A 19,321-nucleotide genomic window follows, 5' to 3' on the forward strand; every position below is an offset into this window, starting at 1 on the left:
ATTAACAAAAGCTTCCTATGATAGATCTTAATTTCCACGTTACAGTTCAAAAGCTTAAGCTTTTAAGTCAATTATTTCTACCTGAAGACTTTTCCTATATTGTGGTAATAATGCTCTGGTGAAACCTAGCTTATAAAAAACAGGCAGAGTAAATAGCCATTTAGAAAAGTCTAAAAATGTAAACGACACAAAAAGAGCCTGGACATACTCAATCTATTCATCCATTAGAGCACATAAAAGAATCTAGCATGTCAGCATTCTGATGATAAAACAGTTAATGTGGAAAATTTCCAAAACGGAAATATATTTCTTCACTAGAATTCTGAAATATACATTCAATGAAATATATGCTGCAATGCAGAAATGATCATTTATTCTGATGATAATGGTATCTGTCAAACTGAAAAGCTAATGAAGAACAGAGAGGTACTTACCTCTCTTCAATATTCTCTTTAATGGGCTTATTATCAGGATTGCCATCTATGGGAGCTACCATTGTATTGCTACTGGAAGTAGTTCCTGCAATCAGAAATAAAATAATATCTGTGAACTTAAAGCCTGGGATAACTCAGTAAGAACAAAAAATTTCAAAATTACAGATGTTAAAACTCCACTACAATGAGAGCAAGGTGATTTTTAAAAAGGAATGTACTCATAATGACCAAGAGAGAAAGGAAACAACACCAACTAAATTCTAGATGCTGGAAAACAAATGGACAAGAAGTAATTTAGCTTTGAAAAGGCTGAATCTTAAAGCTGGTAGTGGGGGAAACCAAGAAGTTTCTATATCTATATTGCTGAACCTCCAAAAGACTCAGGAATTAGCAGCACTGAGTACCTCTGGGAGTAGGGGTCGAAAGTGTTGCTAAAATGGCAGGCTTGGTTGAAAATCTACTTCAGAGGTATTTGGTCCCCACAATCTATGCCCCTCCCTCTTGTAACTGGGTAGCTGTCTCTCTCCACTTCCAGAAATCTTTTCTTTTTTCAAGTTTACTCATTTAAGTAATTTCTACACCCAACATGGGCCTTGAACTCATGACCCTGAGATCAAGAGTTGTATATTCTTCCAACTGAGCCAGCCAGGCACCCCCAGGAATCTTTTCGGATAAGAGTAAATCAAAGATTTCTGGACTAGGGCACATTATATACAGCTGAAGGAGGAAGAACTTTATTGAGAATAGGGGGATTGAGTGAAAATACACACACTAAAATTTGAGATTATATCCCCTTGAAAGCTGCTCACCCCATGGGGCTACCAGAAGGCTTGAAGACTATGTTGTGGTATGTGTGTGTCCATCTGTGGATTCTATGTATTTGTACATACACACAGCCCTACAACCTCTACTTTGGGTAGATGACTAGTAGAGTTTTGTCTGGGGAATCTAATTAGTCCAAGAGACCTATAGACACTTTCATCAATGAAATCATCGTACAACACATGACAAAGTCAACAAGCTCCATATATACCTACAAAACATCTGATCAGTTTTTCAATATTCCACTCTTTATCAAAAAACAGATCTAGAATTGGTAGGCTTTTGAGGAAAGCTTTTACTAAGACAAATCAAAACAGAGCAATATAGAGAAAATAGGCTCTTCTGCCGGGAGAAGAAAGTCAGATATAAAAGACAGTCCAACCATGAAACATGAATAAGGTGCTCTTAAAGAAAAAAATTAATTAAAAAACAAACTCTTTGGAATTAACACTCTGGCAAATAAGAAAAACTCAATGGAAGTGGTATTAGAAATCCCTGAGAAAGTAGAACAAAAGGAACTAAAAGATGAAAATAGATGACAAAAAATAAATTATAAAAGATTCCTAATTACACAGATGTTATTAACATGTCAGAAACATTCAATTTAAACTGAGTGAAAAAGAATTTTCATGGAAATGTAATCTGAAATAGTCCCGATATTATGCTGATTTTCAATGGAAGTTATTCCCTCAGGGACATAGTTTCTTCAACTCAAAATATTACAATAATTATATCTGTATATACATATAACACTCACATGACTGGATGTTATGTATCATATATGCCCAAATAATTATAATATGAAATTACAGAGTAAGTCAGTAAGTAAGCCTTTTCTATATTTAACACACTAAGTTTATTTGTTACAAAATGCTTGTTGTATAAGATATATAAATCTATATTCCGGTTCCAAACACATATGTGTAAGTATGTTTCCCTCTGTAATACTAAGAACCCTTCCACTGTCAAACCTCTTTACTCCTATGGGGATTTACGAAGTCTTGTCAAGTTAATTCCCACACATGACTCATGTTTGCTTGTGTTTCTTGATGCTGTTTAAAGTACATGAATAGTTATGTAAAGCTTCTCTTTCGAGACAAAGTTATCAGTTTTAAGTGACTTCTTACCTGAGGTGACCGAAGGGATTTTGCAGCTGGAAGTGATTCGGTAATACGGGGGGTTGTCCATGTGCGTGACGCCTGAGCTGACGGGATCGGTCAGCTGCAGCTCACTCACCAGCTCTTCCAGCAACTGCATTGTTTTGTCTCTACCTAAATAGACAATAACTTTCTTCACCTGTCACAAGAGAAAATCGTTCAGAAAAGAAAAAGCACAATTTTTATTTCATAAACTTGAAGCGGATTTTCTCAGATAAGATCAACTTGAAATGGTAGATGAATTAAGCACAACTCAAATTTAAACACTGATCCACAATAAGACATTAATTGGCTTTATTAATAGGGTCTTCCATCTGGCCCTCAGCATTGTATTTGGTTGGGATGACTTGACTGTTTAATGGTTTCTGCATTATCTACTTCTTTACTATTTTGCCTTTTTTTTTTTAGAAAAGCAAAAGATAATTGCTTTCCTATAAATCAGCGTCTTTTTAATGGAGAGATTTCAATTAATAATATCATCCCAAATTTCCTCAGACTTCAAACCCAGGATTTTTTATTCTGCTTCCCCTATTAATTCTCTATTTAACCCAGCAGGTACAGAGTAGTGATTAAAAGCAAGGAATCAGAACTAAACTGGAACCCAAACCACACAGCCTGGATTGGAGTGTAGACAACACTTGGTAGCTATGCAATTGGATAGTTACTCTCGGTTTTCTCTTCTGCAAAATGGGGACAATAGCACGTATTTCATACAGTTGTTAAGATTAAATAAGATTTAATAAAGCACTTCAAGCTTGCCTAGCACGTAGTAGGAGTAAAATAAGTGAAAAAAAAATTTCAGTAGTATGCATTCTGTATGTAAGTAATATGTATTAATGAATCGCTTACTAACTGATCAGCCTATGTCTCTTTTTTCTTTGTAGTTCAATCCTTGCAACTCAAAAATGTGGTCCTGCTGGCATAGGCATCTTTACCAGGAGCTGCTAGAAATACAGAATCTCAGGACCCACCCCCCAGAGCCAGAACCAGATACCCTGGTGATTCACCGGCACACAGACAACTGAGCAACTCTGCCTTATGTGACCCCTGGGCAAATCTTTTTTTTTAAGATTGATTGATTGATTTTTAGAGAGTGGGGGCAGGGCAGAGGGTGAGGGAGGGAAAGAATCTCAAAAGACTCCCAACTGAGTGCGGAGTCTGACTCAGGGCTCTATCCCAGGACCCCGAGATCATGACCGGAGTTGAAATGAAGAGTCAGCCGCCTAAGCGACTGAGCCACCCAGGCGCCCCACCGCTGGGCAAATCTTAAAAAATGCCTTATTGTATCATACCAGAAGCCTTATAATAATTACCCATGGATAACTGACCTACACACAGCTCTGTATCTATCCAACCTGCTTTAACTATTTGCTAATTCTCTGTTCTCAGATTCAGTCACTGCTGACCCTACCAGGTGCATTCTTGCCTCCATGCCCCCTCCACCCCCAACTCTAATCCTGTTAATCTTCAAGCCCCGGCCTCACCCCAGCTATACTGCCTTCTCCACAAAGTGGGAATTCACTTAGTGACAGAGCTAATGGCTGCCCAACACTGAAGAAGTTACTCTTCTCTGTGCCCTGTTTTATTCATCTGTAAAACTGCTGTGATCTTCACACACTCAGATCTGGGAATTCAATGAAACAATGCAGATGAGGTGCTTATATCATGCCTGGCCTGTAATAAGGGATTAAGAATGATAATTAAGAAATTACGATTGTCATTAAAAATAGCTCCTTTTCTAAGTTCCTGGGAAATGGTTATTCCCCGAATTTCATCTCGGCTTCATGGCGCTTGTGTCTTCTTGCAGCCCCACCCATGCGTTCATCCATCCAATTAATAGGTACCTTCTATGACGATTCCAGGCTCTGGGAAGAGAGCAATGAACCGAACAGACAAAATTCCTGCTCTGGAGGACAGAATCTACTGCGCTGACTAAAGTGAAAGCAACAAGGTGAAGAAGTAAAACATATGTTTGGTGATGACAAGTGCTGGGAAAATCAACAAAGCAGGGAAAGGAAAAAAAAGTACGTGTCAGGACAGGGCACCTGCAGTCTTCGATAGGATGACCAGCAAAGGTCTCAGTGAGAAGGACATTTGAGGAAAGACCTGAGGGAGGGAAGGGAGGGAGCAAGGTGGCTGTTTAGGTAAAGACAGGGGGAGTGCAAAGGCCCCAAGGTGGGAAGGCCACAGAGCAGGGCAGCAAGGGGATCCGCATGGCCTCAGGCAGGGGGCATGAGGGAGAACATTAGGAGCTGAGCTCAGAGAGGTGAGGTGGGACTTTGTTGTTTCACACCACAGCCGCCTTTCTCTAACAGCTTCTCAGTGAGTATTAATCCTGAGGCATGCAACAGTCACGGTAACTCGGGAAATGCTAGGTCAGGCAAAGCTATTAAATGGTTTGTTTGAAGTAGGACCTGTAAGAACTTTGACAGCAACATTCCGCACAGCTGTTCTTCTGTGGTTAGGAGACGCTACCAAGGGGCTGACATCGACGTGTGTTTACACACGTGTGCATTTGTGCACCTGTGTGGATCCAGTTGAGCCCTCATGTTTCATAGTCTCATGTTATTTTCCACTTGAGCAGATATAAGTATTGCTTTCCCCTCTAGAAGGTAAAGACTGTGACATTCTTCATTGCATACCTCTTCCTATGTTTCCCCTTGCTTCTGGAAGCCATCGGCACAATTCTACATGCACTGAGCTCTCTCACTCACCATTCTGCTCTAATATCTAGCCTAGCAGAAAGCATAAACACTCTCAATTTTGTGGTCTCACATCTAGATCACTGCCTCTCGAGGATCATCTCCAATCCTCCCAGAGAGCCGTGGTTCCTCGGTTATTCACTCTCAGTACTCTGCAATTTTCCTCTGCAGCCCTTATCAAGACTGCATTTTATTAACTTACTGATTTATTCATTAAATACATTAGGTGAAGGTTCAGAGAATAAAATCTCCATCACCCACCGGGCTGAAAGGCCCAGAACCTAGAAGAGCACCTGGCCTGTGATCAAGGCCAGACAGTACGGGTTGAATGAAGCAACGAACAAAGGCACGTGTGATTTCCTGGCGGGGTCCTCACTGTGGGCCTTGCTTTGCTTCTGCTGCCCTCCTGCTGCCCATACTCTGGTACTACAAGAAACCAGGTAAGTTTTATTAAAAAAAAAAAAAAGAGAAAGAAAAAACGAAATGAACCTGAATACATACGTAAGGCAAGAGGCTTGGTTCACTATTCACTCCACAAACGCTGATCAGAAAGTGCAGAATGATTTTCAGGTTTTTCGGCCAGCCGTCTGCAAGCGTGGTCCACACATTCTCCACCTCCGACCAGGCCAGCCCGTCCCCATACTAGATGCAGGGCACACAACGCGTACTTCAGTGAGGATTGCTTATTAAATACCCAACTTATCACACCATCAAATACTAGAAAATCGTTTAAGAGACGATTTAATCTTTTCCGAGCTCTAGAGGAATAATCATTTCTTTCAACAAATCTGAACATAAATATATCATTAATCATCTATGATATTCTCTCCTCCCCCAAGAACATATTTTGGATCTACTGAGAAGTGTTTTAAAGGAAGGAATTTGGTTCTTTTCAAACAAGTATCTGTTTGGTTATCACAGGATGATCTGATCTCGTCTATTTCTAACCTTTTGACTCCTCTTAATAATTCTGTGCAGCAACTGTGAACACAAACCCCACTTTACCTTTGCTGTCATGTACATTAGATTATTCAAAACCATCGCAGTGGCCTGTGGAGATCCCCAGCCTTCTCCTCGCAACCAGCGCCTGCTAGTCACCATAAGTTCTCGGTCTTTTAAGGAGTCGTCTTCATCTTCCTCATGCCGCCTTGCTGTGGGCAAAGGTCTTAGATCTACCAACTCAATGTTGTTCATCCACGGTAAGAGATAGTGCAGCATTACTTGCCTCCCAGCAGGGTGAGCTGTCTGAATTCTCTGGCTTATCTCTGTCATTAAAAACAAGCCAAAAGAGGAAACAACCAGTATCATTTCCATTTCCTTTGATTTGTAATTAACCTCTGGTAAGATATGAGATCACGACCAGGGGAGAGGTGGTGTGTGGGGGAGCTGGGGCCCCAGCAACGGCAATGACCTCCCTCAGGGAGACAGGGTCTCTTGAGAAGGAGGCCTAGGAACACGAATACTTAAGATGGAAGAAACGAATCCACCAAAAGTGACAGAAAAGGAATAGCTCACAGTGGAAGGAAAACCAGGAAATAATAAATGTCTAGAAATCAAGAGAGCTCAGGATTTAAAGAAATGTAAGGTGACTAACATTAATTGCTTGGCAAGGTAGCAAACAGACTGAAGACCAAAAGTTGATTAGATTTAGCAGTTAGGAAGTCTTCAGTAAGTTCACAGAGAGGAAACTCACACTGATGGAGTCTGAAGGTCATTTTTGAAGATGCACAAGGACTGAGAACATGGAAAAAGTGAATGTGGATACTCAAGGCAGGTAAAGGGATGAGGGAACGGGTCAGAAGTGGGTGTAAAGGCGGAAAAGGATGGGAAGAGCCAGGGAGCTGAAAACACTTAAAAATTACCACAATTGGTCCCAGAGAAAGGAAGGAGCAGGACCCTCAAATTTCAAAGTGGGCAAAGTTTCTATCAGTAAGCTGCCCCATACAATCCCTAACAAACACTCTGCTCATCTTGCCTTGGAAACAGTAAAAGTGAAAACTGCACTGAGCAGGTTTACAGGCTATATTTTGGTTTAGAATAGACCATTTAAAGCAAGGAGTTACAATTAGCAGATCCTAATGACGAGTATCTGAAGACAGAAGTGAAGGACAAGGCGAGGGAGCTGGGGGCATGGTCTACACATCCCAGCTGCCCTTGCCACCAATTTCTTGAGCTCTGAGACTCAGCTGGACTGCTCTGCTTGCTCTGTGGGAGGCTGGAGAAGCAGCCCGGCAGAGGATTGGTGATCCAGGCAACCACCGCTCCACACTGACGACCACCCACACTGATCCCGAAAGGGCTGTCAGGACTGTTGCGAAAACGGAAGGGCATGATCCCTGCCGTCTATCAGTGCAAACCAAACAGCTAAACTGCTTTAAGAACTAAATGTCGGAGGAATTTAAATAGATTTTTCCTCATTCAGGTCAGTGAGGGATGAGAAACTATTTCTACAGCTGAAATGGGTGCTGTGGAAAGACGCTCCAAGGAAGCTAAGGTCACTAAATCTTGAGGCCAAATGAAAGGATCCATGGCAGAATCTTGTCATCTCCTGGATGCCCATTTTGGTGCATGTCCAATTCTCAGACTAAAATAAGATCTCGCTACAAGTGAAAGGCAGAAAAACTACCTAAGTGTTCTGTGTTAAAAATCAGTAAAAGGACAAAGCACTCTAAGAGCACATGCAATAGTGTGTTCATCGGGTGGGAGGTTAAACTAAATTTTAAACAAAAATTGTCCTAAATCTGAGTCCTGGGAGATCCACACAGAGAGGACATCTTGCCTGACACATAGTCCCACAGTTTTAGAAACCCCTGGAAGGAACTGTCATTGGCCCAAGAAAAGAAAATGGGAACAGAAAGCAATGTGGGATCCTAGCAGTAGTTTTGCTCAGGGCAGTACAGGACCTTCCCCTATGATGAGAGGTGTTACTTATAGAAAGAAACCTGTATCTTTATCCCTGCCCATTTTTATTATTAAAGACAGACCAATACACAAGATAAAATATGTACTAAAACACTTAGGAAGTTCTGTGTCTACCCAAGAAACATCTTTAAATTGCATGTGAAGCCCCCTCCTTCCCGCCCCCCTCCCCAGGGTGGAGAAGGGAAGGCAAAGTGAGAAGCCTTGGCAAGACTACAGTAGTAAGAAATCTATATATATTGATAGAGTAGTATTAAACATTCTTACTAAAGGAAAAAATTTTCTTACATAAAGACATGTTCTGTTTTGAATCAACCTCCAATTTCTTATATTTAAAATTTCCTAAAAGTAGTTTTTTAGAAAGGATTGCTAAAGAAAACCCACTGACCAGTTCAACGATCATACCTGAGAATATGGCAAGAGTTAGCTCAGGATAGGCCCTTGCTAATTCCTCGGACAACTGATAGTATGAAACAGAATACAGATGCGGCAGCGGAGACAGCTGGCTGAGTACTCCATCTGTTCTCTGAAGTTCCAATTTGTGAGCATAGCGAAACATCTTCGGTTCCAGGATCTGCAGGAATGTAGATTCAAGATTTTATGAGTCCTCTAAATTTCAGCTACAACGGAAAAATAAAATCTTCTCCTAAGAATTATTCCAGCTTAAAAATTATATAGTTAGGCATATTGTAAAGTATTTCAGGTGTTACCTTCTAATTCCCAGGAATGTTTGCAAAAGATCTGTAACTGTTTAGAAGGCTTTATACTCCTTGTGCTTAATTCTAATGGTTTGGGTTAGTAGCATAGTCTGAGAATGACTTTAGCAACTTAATATACAATTACTTGAAGAAGATTTACCACTTTCCAGTTAAAAAACAGGATTATATAAAACAAGTGAAAAAAAAATCCTCTAACAGATCTTGGTTAAATACAGATTAAATATGGAATATGAGCTAAGAATTATTTTAACATTACACTATGTAAAGATACAGCACTGAACCTTCTTAATTAATAAAGTCATGAGGGTTTAATTCCCAAGATGGCAGCTACCAGCATCAGTACCATGTCAAACCCTCTGGAAACATCAGCGTCTTCTTGAATCTTAACTTGGTTAAGAGTGAAGAAACTCATCCTATTACCAATTAGTTAGATACTGTAAAATAATGCTACCTCCATGCTTGGTAAGTTAACTTTCTAGGTTATTTTTCTTGGTCTAAGAAAGAAAAACTGTACAAGCACATCATGAAAGGGCTAATTACTTTTTACTTGGTTCTCAGAAAAACATTTAGCTCACATTATTCTTATCTGCTGGACAGAAACAGTTCCATGCACACGCAGGTCCTGACCACTCCGTTTTTATGTGTACACACACTGGCACATACAGGTGTGTATGTGCGAGTATGTACCTAAGCCCTCTGTAACGCACTTCTGAACAGTCTGTATTATTTGTAGACCTGAGTGACCCATATTATCTTTGTCTTTTTTCTTTTAAGATTTATTGATTTATTTATTTGACAGAGACAGAGAGAGAGCACAGGCAGGGGGAGCAGCAGGCCGAGGGAGGGAGAGAGAAGCAGACTCCCCACGGAGCAGGGAGCCAGATACAGGGCTGGATCCCAGGGTCCTGGGATCATGACTTGAGCCCAAGGCAGATGCTTAACCGACTGAGCCACCCAGGCACCACTTATCTTTGTCTTCTATTTTTAATGATAATCAGGAATTGATGCCATGCCTCCCTATTAAAAATAAAGCCCAGGGGCTCCTGGGTGGCACTGTCAGTTGAGCGTCCGACTCTTGGTTTCGGTTCAGGTCGTGATCTCAGGGTCATGAGATCAAGCCCTGCATCAGACTTCCGCACTGAGCACAGAGTCTGCTGGAGTTTCTCTCTCCCTCTCCCTTTGCCCCTCCCTACCTCGCACTCTCTTACACTCTCTCTCTCTAAAATAAATAAATCTTAAAAAAAAAAAAAAAAGCTAAATATCTATATGCTTCATTAAATCATTAATAAGTAATATTTTAACATTTGCTTACAAACCTGTAAAAGTTGCATAGCAACTTCATAGATACTTCGAGAAGAATCAGCTGCTTTAAACAGTATCAGATTTAGGAGCATCACCGTGTCACACTGATAATCCCTAGGGACAAATATTACATGTTAGAGAAGTTTTAGAAGCTTTCACACCATTAATAAATATGGTACACAAAGGGCAAGGCTGCAGACATCAAGTGTTAAGCCTATGACTAGGTGTTTTTTTGTTTTCTGGGTTTTTTGTTTTTGTTTTTGTTTTTTTTTAAGGCAAAAGGTACACAACAGAAGCATGGTGATCATTATTCTTATTCTGGTTAAATTTCAGTAGAGCTCAAGGAGAGAAAATACTGGTTTCTTAGTATTTCTGAATTCAAAAGGAAACATTTTCTTAAAGAAAAGAAAAGAGAAGGAAGATAAAACAAAAAGAAAAGCTAAATAAAATATGGAAGACAGTATGTGGAGTACCTGTTCTGGAATACATTAGCTATGGCTTTAAAGCAGCCGGCTGCCACTCTCTTGGAACCAGTGTAACATCGATCCACAGCCCAGTACATCAGGTTGCTCTGGTCCGGGTTCAGCTCCAGCAGTAATGTAACTGCCTCACAGCCCAACTGATGCACCTACGTAAAGGTCACAACATTGCCCAGGATAAAGAAATTTATGTATTATATATAACTACTCCTCTACATTTTTATTAAAATAATATAGTATATATATATTTATTGTATTTAAGCACAAAACTCAGTCTCATTTTGTTCAACTCCTTCTCATTTTATTCGGCCAAAGGAAAAAACAAATGACATGGATAAATTATACTTGGTCTCCTGCTTTTTACCCAAGACTCTAAGCAGTACAATTCTCTCCTCCAGCAGAGCCCTCAAGGCGGCTGATGAATACGAAGAGTGATTAAGTGCTTTCAGAAAAGTGAGTTATTAACCTCTCCAGTTATTTTTATCAAGCTTTATTCTTGTTTTTGATAAGCCAATAGAAAAATTATTCTGAGGGGAAAAAATCTAAGTCCTGTTTTAAATCGTGAAGTCTGTGCATATACAGTAGGAGAATAAGGAAAAGGGAAGGCAAGGAAGATTAATTGGAGAGTGGTCAAGAAAATGATATCAAACATAACGTATTTCTTCCATGGAGCTCAATGTATTCTATATTAGTATTTTATTTAAAGATCTAGAACCCTATCGTGAGATATATATACACACACACACACACACACACTACTGTATTAATCCTATAATATAAAAGGGAAATTAACATTATTTAAACAAGTAATAAGAATTAGAAATTTCTTAAAATATTGCATCCTCTTTTACACAACATGCTTTTTGCATATAATTCTAACCTATCTTATTAAAAAAAAAAAAAAGATTTGTTTTCAGTGGGTCATACTATAATTCCAAAAAACACAGTGTGATTTATTATGAAATCTTCAAGGCACCATCATAATCACCTTTTTGTCCAGAGAGTCCAAAATGTTATCCAACCATTTGTACAAATAGCCATCTGATGAAAGTCCCACATTATCTGCAACAGGGCCACAACACAGTACAGCAGACATAGCCTTCAAACAATAATATCAGAATTACACTTAAAACATCCAAGAGGTTTTCTGCTGGTTGCTTAATGAGAAGAGGCAGGGTATTTTTATTCATGCTTATGTAGCCACAATATCTTTAATTCTTTCCTTTACAAAGAAGAGTATAATAGCAATTTTTGAAACTAAGTAATTTATGATGAGTAGTAAGTAAATACATGATACCAAATAAGGCATGAGCTTGGACAGTACTGGAAGAGAAGAGAAAAAAAAAGACCAAGAAAAAGTACTTAAGTAGGAAAAAAGAGGCGATTCTCAGTTCTTTAAGAAAATGGCATTTAAATTTTGGGTAGATTCTGTAACTTTTTACATTGTATTTTATGTATTTAAATCAACATACAGTATAAATATTTGAATACAGCAGGCAAATATACTCTCAGGTACTCAGAAGAAATCTATCCTTTTTATACTACTAGGAATTGAGAGACAAAAAAAAATTTAACTGCACTCTTCACGTAAGAAAAAAGAAATCAGATTTCTAAGCAATACCTTCAGTGCACAGTACTGATGTCTGTTAATTTGCATATTTCTGTCACTGTATCTGTCCAAGGGTGTAAACATGATGCTAAAAGGACCTGCCCAGTGACTGAACAGCATAAACAGACTGTGACGAAGACTCTGTTGAGGGAAGATACTTCTTCTCTGGTGCACTGTACGTAAAAAAAAAAAAAAAAAGATGGGAAAAAATTTATTTCCATTTCTTTTTATTTTAACATGCATGTCAACTTATTTGGTATTGAGTATATAACACTGCAAAAAAGCAAGCAAAAGTTTTCATTTTCACCTACCAAAAAACCTCCTTGGTGACAGTAATCATTGATGCACGTGCAAGACCCAGAAACAGGGCTGCAGTCTAACATCATGTAGCTCAGCATTATGAGAGATACAGGATCTCTGCAAGCAGAATTTCAAGGCGGGCAACGTACTGCTCAGAGGCTGGCACAGAGCTGGGACTCAGGACCCTGCTTCTCCCCGGCTGTTGCTGGCTACATGGTAAGCTTGGCCAAGACATCAACATGAACGCAACTCTGGATCTTGGTTCATTGCCAAGACAAAGCTTTGGAATAGGTAAGCTGTTTTTGAGCTTTGTATGTTTTCAGCTGCACAGCTATCTTTTTAAAAGAATCCTTACATGGACTCTTGATATACAGAACAGACAAAGGAGGGGCTGATCAACTGGAAGTAAGGGGTGAAGCCTAGAGTCTAAACCCATTCTATTCTGCTGCTTCTTGCTGATGGCACCAGAAGAGAAACAACATCGTTTGAAAACCACTGGTTGAGATGATCTCCAAGAATTCTTTCCACTTGGAAATTCTACCTACAAGTTCTCTGCGTCAATCCTTGTTGAAGAAACTCAACAGTATCTTAATGAACCAATCCGGAAGTTGTAGACAAATGTTTAGTAATGGACTAAATTATATCTTTATGTTAACTGAGCTTCAGATCAGGAAAGCATTTCCCTCTGAAGTTCAAAACAGGCCTCCTGCATTTGTAATTAATGTACCTAAAGAAATGTTTGCAGGCCTCTTTTATAAAATACAACCCATGCTCTCACTCTCACAGAGTCAACTGTTTGCATGTTCTTTTAAAGGTAACAAAATAATTCTTTTACAGAAAGAAAAAGAAACATTTGCATTTACATGGTATACCAAAGGCTACAGTCACATTTTATGTCTCATCCTTGTAAATAATTTATGGTTTTTTAAAAAAAGTAATTGAAAATATCAGTATTTCTAGGGCCTAAACCAGTACCTGGCATATAGTAGGTACTGGAAAAATAGGCATATATACCTTAAAGGAATCAATCAGTAACACCATATCCTTAGCATACCTTGTAACTGCAGCCTACACCCTCCTTCCATTATTCAGCAGTACCTTGTTTATTCTATTCTCAATGACCATTTGGAACATAATTGTTTTTTGCTCATTGTATTTAGAACAAGTTTGCCTAAAGAAGCTTCTTCTAGTGATTTCTTAAATTTTTTGTTAGTGTCTTGAATATCATTAAAAATCTATGTGGGCTTGCTTTTTTTTCGATTTCTACTCACTACACTAGTTGAAAGGTAAAACAAACTCTTGCCATCCATGTTATGCTGACATATTTTTCCACTATGTTCATAAGCTGCTTTATCACCTTAGACTGCAAACCCTCAGGGGAAGAAAGTACATGATGGTCCCTTACTATTCAATAATGTTTTAAGAAACTGGAAAGAATACCTGGAACATTCTGAATGATATTCGCCACTAAGGCACTAAAATGGCATCGGATATCCTTCAGTGTGTCAGAGTCTTTTTCATTTTCTGCTTCCAGGAGTTGTCTAGTTAAATCTACATATTCCAATAAAGTGTTGTTGAGGAAATGTGTTTCATTATCAAGGCCACCACTTGCACTGAAAATATTGAAAAAAATAAAGAAAATGTGGTTTTAAATTATAATTTAAATCAAAATAAATTCCTAGTAACCAAATTCAGAATAATATACAGTCGACTCTTGAACAACGTGAGGGTTAGGGGCACCTACTCCCACCACCCCAGTCAAATATCTGCATATAACTTTTGACTCCACAGAACTTAGCTATTAATAGCCTACTGTTGGTGGGAAACCTTACCGATAACATAAACCTGTCGATTAACATATATTTTGTATGTCATATGTATTATATAATCTATTCTTAGAATGAAGCTAGAGAAAAGAAAGTATTATTAAGAAAATCATAAAAGAAAATACATTTACAGTACTGTACTGTTAGAATCCACATACAAGTGGACCTATGCAGCTCAAATCCATGTTCAAGGGTCAACTGTTTATTAAACTTGGCATGATCATGGTAGTGTGCAACTTTATATAAAAAATTAAATGAACATGATTTTGGCTTACAAATATAAAATAGATGGTGCTTCTTAATCAAGAAACTGCTAATGTAATTTTTATTATTCAATTCCATATCCACCTTTAATCAACTATTCTGAGTGCTAAATGTTAGTCCCTCTCTGGCAAAATATATAGCTTTTCAAAATAAGGAAATAAGGAGGCATATGGGATAGGGAGGATCAGTTTAGAAGAGTAGAAAGAGGAGGGGTGCCTGGGTGGCTCAGTCGGTTAAGTGACCCACTCTTGATCTCAGCTCAGGTCTTGATCTCAGCGTTGTGAGTTCAAGCCCCATGGTGGGCTCCACACTGGGCATGGAACCTACTTCAAAAAAAAAAAAAAAAAAAAAGATAGAGGAAAGACTAGTTCTATATATTCTCAGAGCTGCCATGCAAATTCACATTATGCCTTTAGTGCAATCAATCAAATATCCATTAGGTACTTATTCTCAGCAAGTACTGGGGATACAAAAATTTAAGAGAATTCAAGTAAGAGTGCTGGTTTTCAAGTCCTCTATCTACACCTATGGAGTTGCCTCCAAAATCTCTGCAGTATTTTTCCTTTGAGGCAAGGGTTCTGAGCCTAGAAACCACAGACTGGAAGGGGGTCATTTGGTTAGTCAGAAGTCTCAGATTCCAGTCTTGTTCCCTCACTTATTAAAGATTTGACCAGTAGCTACTTCAGAGCATTTTAGTAACAATATAAATTAGTTACTATATAAGAAAGGATTAGTAAACCATAAATGCTATATAAATGGTTGGCTATTACATTTACATTTATTTTGATCGTTTTTCCTTGCTATACTTGAAAAGTACTTCTAAAATATGTGATTTTTAAAGTAAAAATAATTTTTAGTAGTTGTGGCCATGAAAACAAGAGTAAGGAGTCACAATGGTACTATAGTATATTAAAATTATCAGTCTACAACAATAAAAGATGTTGAATCATAAGGAAATGTTTTCCTTCATTCCTTAAAGGAATGTTTTTAATTTCTGAGTAATGATTTATTACTGGATGGGAAACCAATTTAATAGATTGCAACCTGACTCAGAATAAAGCATTCATTTAACAACTATTCATTGAATACCTCCTATGCATCAGGCACATCAGATTGGCTGGGTGAACAAAGCAAAGATCCCTGCCTTCTTGGCCTTTGGAATTCTTTTTTTTTTTTCCCCTTAATTAAGGAAATAAAAAGTCCATAATACCAACAGCCTTATGGTACTACTTTCTCCTAAAACAATAAAACCAAAAGCAAAACACGTAACTGTGTTCAAAACCATTACTGCTAATGAGTGAACACAGCTTTTGTAAATTTTAAATATACCAACGTCCTGCAGTTCCCCCAAACAGTACCATTCAAAGATTCTTCATTCACTAACACTACATTAAAAGCAACAAAAAAGAAAGAAAAAAGATACAGATACGTATTACATTGTTGACTTTTTTCATTAAGGCCAGCATGTTTCAAATTCTCTTTTCCTAACTTCCACTGTTTTATTTTGTGTAGGACAAAAAAAAGAATGAGGTTTCTTTTTTCTCTTTCTTTTCATTTACTGTAAAAGAAAAGGTAAATCAGTGGTCTAAATTCTCCTTAACTAAAGCTCAATTTTGAAAGCACTCATCAAAAGCATTTGATGCTAACTATGGAAGGTATGAGGTACACAAAGAAATAATCAGGACAAATGCCAACGTCACAATACTGCACTTGTTTATTAACATTCATTTTTACTCAAGATCTCTTTTCAGTTACCTTTTTTTTGGAGATGATCAGATCTTTTTTTCCCCCCTCCTTCAATAGTCAGACAACACAGTTACCCTTCCTAGGGAAATAGTTATTTCTCAACCCAAAGCCAGTGGAATTTTCCTCAAGGGGCTGGTCTTACTGTCCACATGCCTTTATTCTAGCAATAACTCCAGGTTTTATGTTTTCATTGGTGAAGGGTGGAAAGTTATGAATTATGTATGTATTATTTATGTTCATGGATTTCGTAATTGTCCCCAACAGGAGAGAATAACAGTCGATTGGAATAGATTTGCAAACCTTACAGTGTTTAGCCTTTATACATATGATTTTACAATCCAAAAGAAATAGATCTTTAAAATGAGGTAAGAAATCATTAAGTTAGTCACAAAAAAAGGCTACTGTCCACTTGCCTGACTTACTAGATTCCTACAAATATCAAAATCCTAGGAGCATTATAGCCAATTTTTGCCCGAAGCAATCTAGTACTAGTCGTAGATGTTTTTCAATATGTTTTTTAGCCACTGGTTGACGTACTGGATGCATCTTCTGTAAATAACGTTCAGTGTAGCAGTTTTGTGTTGTGGCAAAGGGGTTTTTCTGTTTTTATATATTTCACAAGAGAAAAAATACTGTGTTCCCTAATCGTTCCAAAGTTTTGAAAATCAAAACCCAGCACTGACCTGTGACTAATGACACCAGCATCTGCCAGCAGTTCAAATATTCGTACCAGTTGTACTCGCAAAATGTCTCGACGCCTGCGCCGCTTCATATTCTAGCCCAAAGATATAAAGATATTAAGCGAAAGTCCTTTGGGAAGTTGACAGAAAACCTGCTGGTGTAACTTGGAAAGAATAATGTGCAATGCAGACTTTGATCACTGTAGTGGCTACTGAAACAAGGAGATCCGCGTGGAATCGTTTGAAATTAACGAGCCAAAGAAAATCACATGACGTTTTATGTGGCAATACTCCTTGTGTGGGGAGAAAATAACATCCTATAATTTCAGGTGATTTGCTAATCTGACAACTTCAAACAACTGAAGCAGTCAGTAAACTGTTGTCACTGCATGACAAAGAATCCCTAAGATATTCCCCGAAATATAACAAAAAGACGGGGGAAAATAACACAAAGGGGAATGAGAAAACCTCACAGATTTTGCTCGTGCCGAAGTCTTCCACTCCATAATTAATTCTGACACAGAAACTAAATGCAAAAGAAAAAATTTCTCTGACCATTATGGTCTGAATAAATTTGTCTTGTTAGAGCCAAAGTACTAATGATTAGCATAATTGCTGTAACGTCTCCCCTGGATTCTGCTTCCAATGGGAACTCGTGTAGTAGGAAGGGACAGGTGCGCTGTATCACTTTCTTCCATTGTTCATTATGTCACTGTGGTGTAACTTTCACAATATAGAGCAACTGGAAACCTACTTAATTAGTCTTTCAACTTTCAAGTCCACGATCCAGTTTCCTGCCTTGCATAGACCAATCTGCTGATGACCAGCTCATTACATTTCCTATTTCTCTTAACTCTTTATAAAGTTCACAGCACATTGTACTCAACAGGATAGTTTCTAAGCAATCTCTGAGGATTTCTGCAAAGTTTTATTGACTTGTTTCCATTCTGTATCTACAGAAAGATTGTGAGTCTAAAGCGCTCAAAATAAATCTTACATTCAAGGCACAACATTGTACTTTATCTATTCACTTGCTATGATGCATTTTTCCCCCTGAAATTCTGAAGTATAAATATTGCTACTTAATTTTGTTTCCAATTCCAATTTGTTTCCAATTCCCTCGACTGAATCACCCTACACTATAATCAACATGATCATTCTGAAACAAAAGTCTGATCAATTACTAAGTGGGGCTACTACCACAACTCTACAGGGCTGAATTAAAGAAAGGAAGTGAAGCCTTACAGACGCCATCTTAAAGTTTCTAAAAGAGCACCCATTGTCACCATGTCCTTCTCCTGCTTTAATTCCTCTGTAACATTAATAGCAGTGACTCTCAGTCTTCTACACCAGGCTCATCTAAGGTGGTTTTTAAAAGATTTCTGGGCTCTGTTCCAGGGATTCTCACTCAATAGGCCCAGGAATCTCTAATTTTTAGGAAGCTTTTCCAGGCAGTTCTAATGGCCATGCCATATGGTGCTCACTGGTCTACTGGATAAAGCTGAGACCAGGAGTCTTTCATGAGATAGTTCCTCTCTTGCTTTGCAGCCTGATCCATCTTTTTCTCCATAATATAAACATGCAAAAGCATCTGCAATGTCCACATTCTTTTATAAAGTTTGCAAATGCTGTTTCTCTGCCTAGAATGTCTTTCCCTTGCTTGTCCACTGGGGAATATGTTTCAAACTTCACCTCAAGTATCAGTGCTTCAGGCCTACTTTTCCTTGACAGACAGAGCCAGAGGTTTTCTTCTCTGCAGTTTGTGCAACCTCTAATCTGTGATTTTATTCCAGTGGGTAATACGTTGTTATAATTATGGTTTGCAATCTATCTGTCCCACTAGACCTGTGGTTTCTAAAAGTTGCTCAGAACCTGACAAAGATCTGTAGATTTAGGGACATAGACCCAGGATTGGCAAAATATGGCCCTCAGGCCAACCCTGGCCCACTGTTGCCTAAAAAAAATTGTTTTGGGATATAGCCACGTCCCTTTGTTTAGTAGTCTATGCAGACTGAGTAGTTGCAACAGAGACAGTAGGGCCTGCAAAGGTGAAAATATTTACTATCTGGCCATTTACAGAAAAGCTTTCCTGACCCCGATCTAGACCCTGACTGTCCCCACTTTACAGCAATTTAATATGTTTTATAGAATGAGTTTCTGCATAAGATCTTCTGTGGGGGGGAAGGAAGAATTTTGTATATTAAAAAAATGTTGAGGAGCACCACGCCTGGGTGGCTCAGTCAGTTGAGTGTCCAACTCTTGATTTTGGCTCAGGTCACAATCTCAGGGTCATGAGATCGAGCCCTACGTTGGGCTCCGTGCTGGGTGTGAGGCCTATTTAAGATTCTCTCTCTTCCTCTGC

At 38.6% G+C, this 19,321-nt stretch overlaps 1 protein-coding gene across 9 annotated transcripts in view; it reads right to left on the reverse strand.

Annotated features, from left to right (window-relative positions):
- FRYL (FRY like transcription coactivator) overlaps nucleotides 1-19,321 on the reverse strand; it is a 259,892-nt gene that overhangs the window by 58,998 nt on the left and 181,573 nt on the right. For all 9 annotated transcript variants that reach the window (XM_064584457.1, XM_064584461.1, XM_064584460.1 and 6 more), the window contains 11 exons: nucleotides 16,963-17,054; nucleotides 13,884-14,056; nucleotides 12,156-12,316; nucleotides 11,523-11,633; nucleotides 10,529-10,683; nucleotides 10,070-10,169; nucleotides 8,440-8,608; nucleotides 6,121-6,380; nucleotides 5,617-5,757; nucleotides 2,384-2,552; nucleotides 435-519 (listed from right to left, as the gene is read on the reverse strand). In XM_064584457.1, the coding sequence (XP_064440527.1) occupies nucleotides 435-519; nucleotides 2,384-2,552; nucleotides 5,617-5,757; nucleotides 6,121-6,380; nucleotides 8,440-8,608; nucleotides 10,070-10,169; nucleotides 10,529-10,683; nucleotides 11,523-11,633; nucleotides 12,156-12,316; nucleotides 13,884-14,056; nucleotides 16,963-17,054 (1,616 nt within the window). The remainder of the gene's footprint in view (nucleotides 1-434; nucleotides 520-2,383; nucleotides 2,553-5,616; nucleotides 5,758-6,120; nucleotides 6,381-8,439; nucleotides 8,609-10,069; nucleotides 10,170-10,528; nucleotides 10,684-11,522; nucleotides 11,634-12,155; nucleotides 12,317-13,883; nucleotides 14,057-16,962; nucleotides 17,055-19,321) is intronic.

The sequence above is a fragment of the Mirounga angustirostris genome, unplaced genomic scaffold, assembly GCF_029215605.1.
Source record: "Mirounga angustirostris isolate CCGP_5_RB_7025 unplaced genomic scaffold, mMirAng1.0.hap1 SCAF_2, whole genome shotgun sequence".
NCBI lineage: Eukaryota > Metazoa > Chordata > Mammalia > Carnivora > Phocidae > Mirounga > Mirounga angustirostris.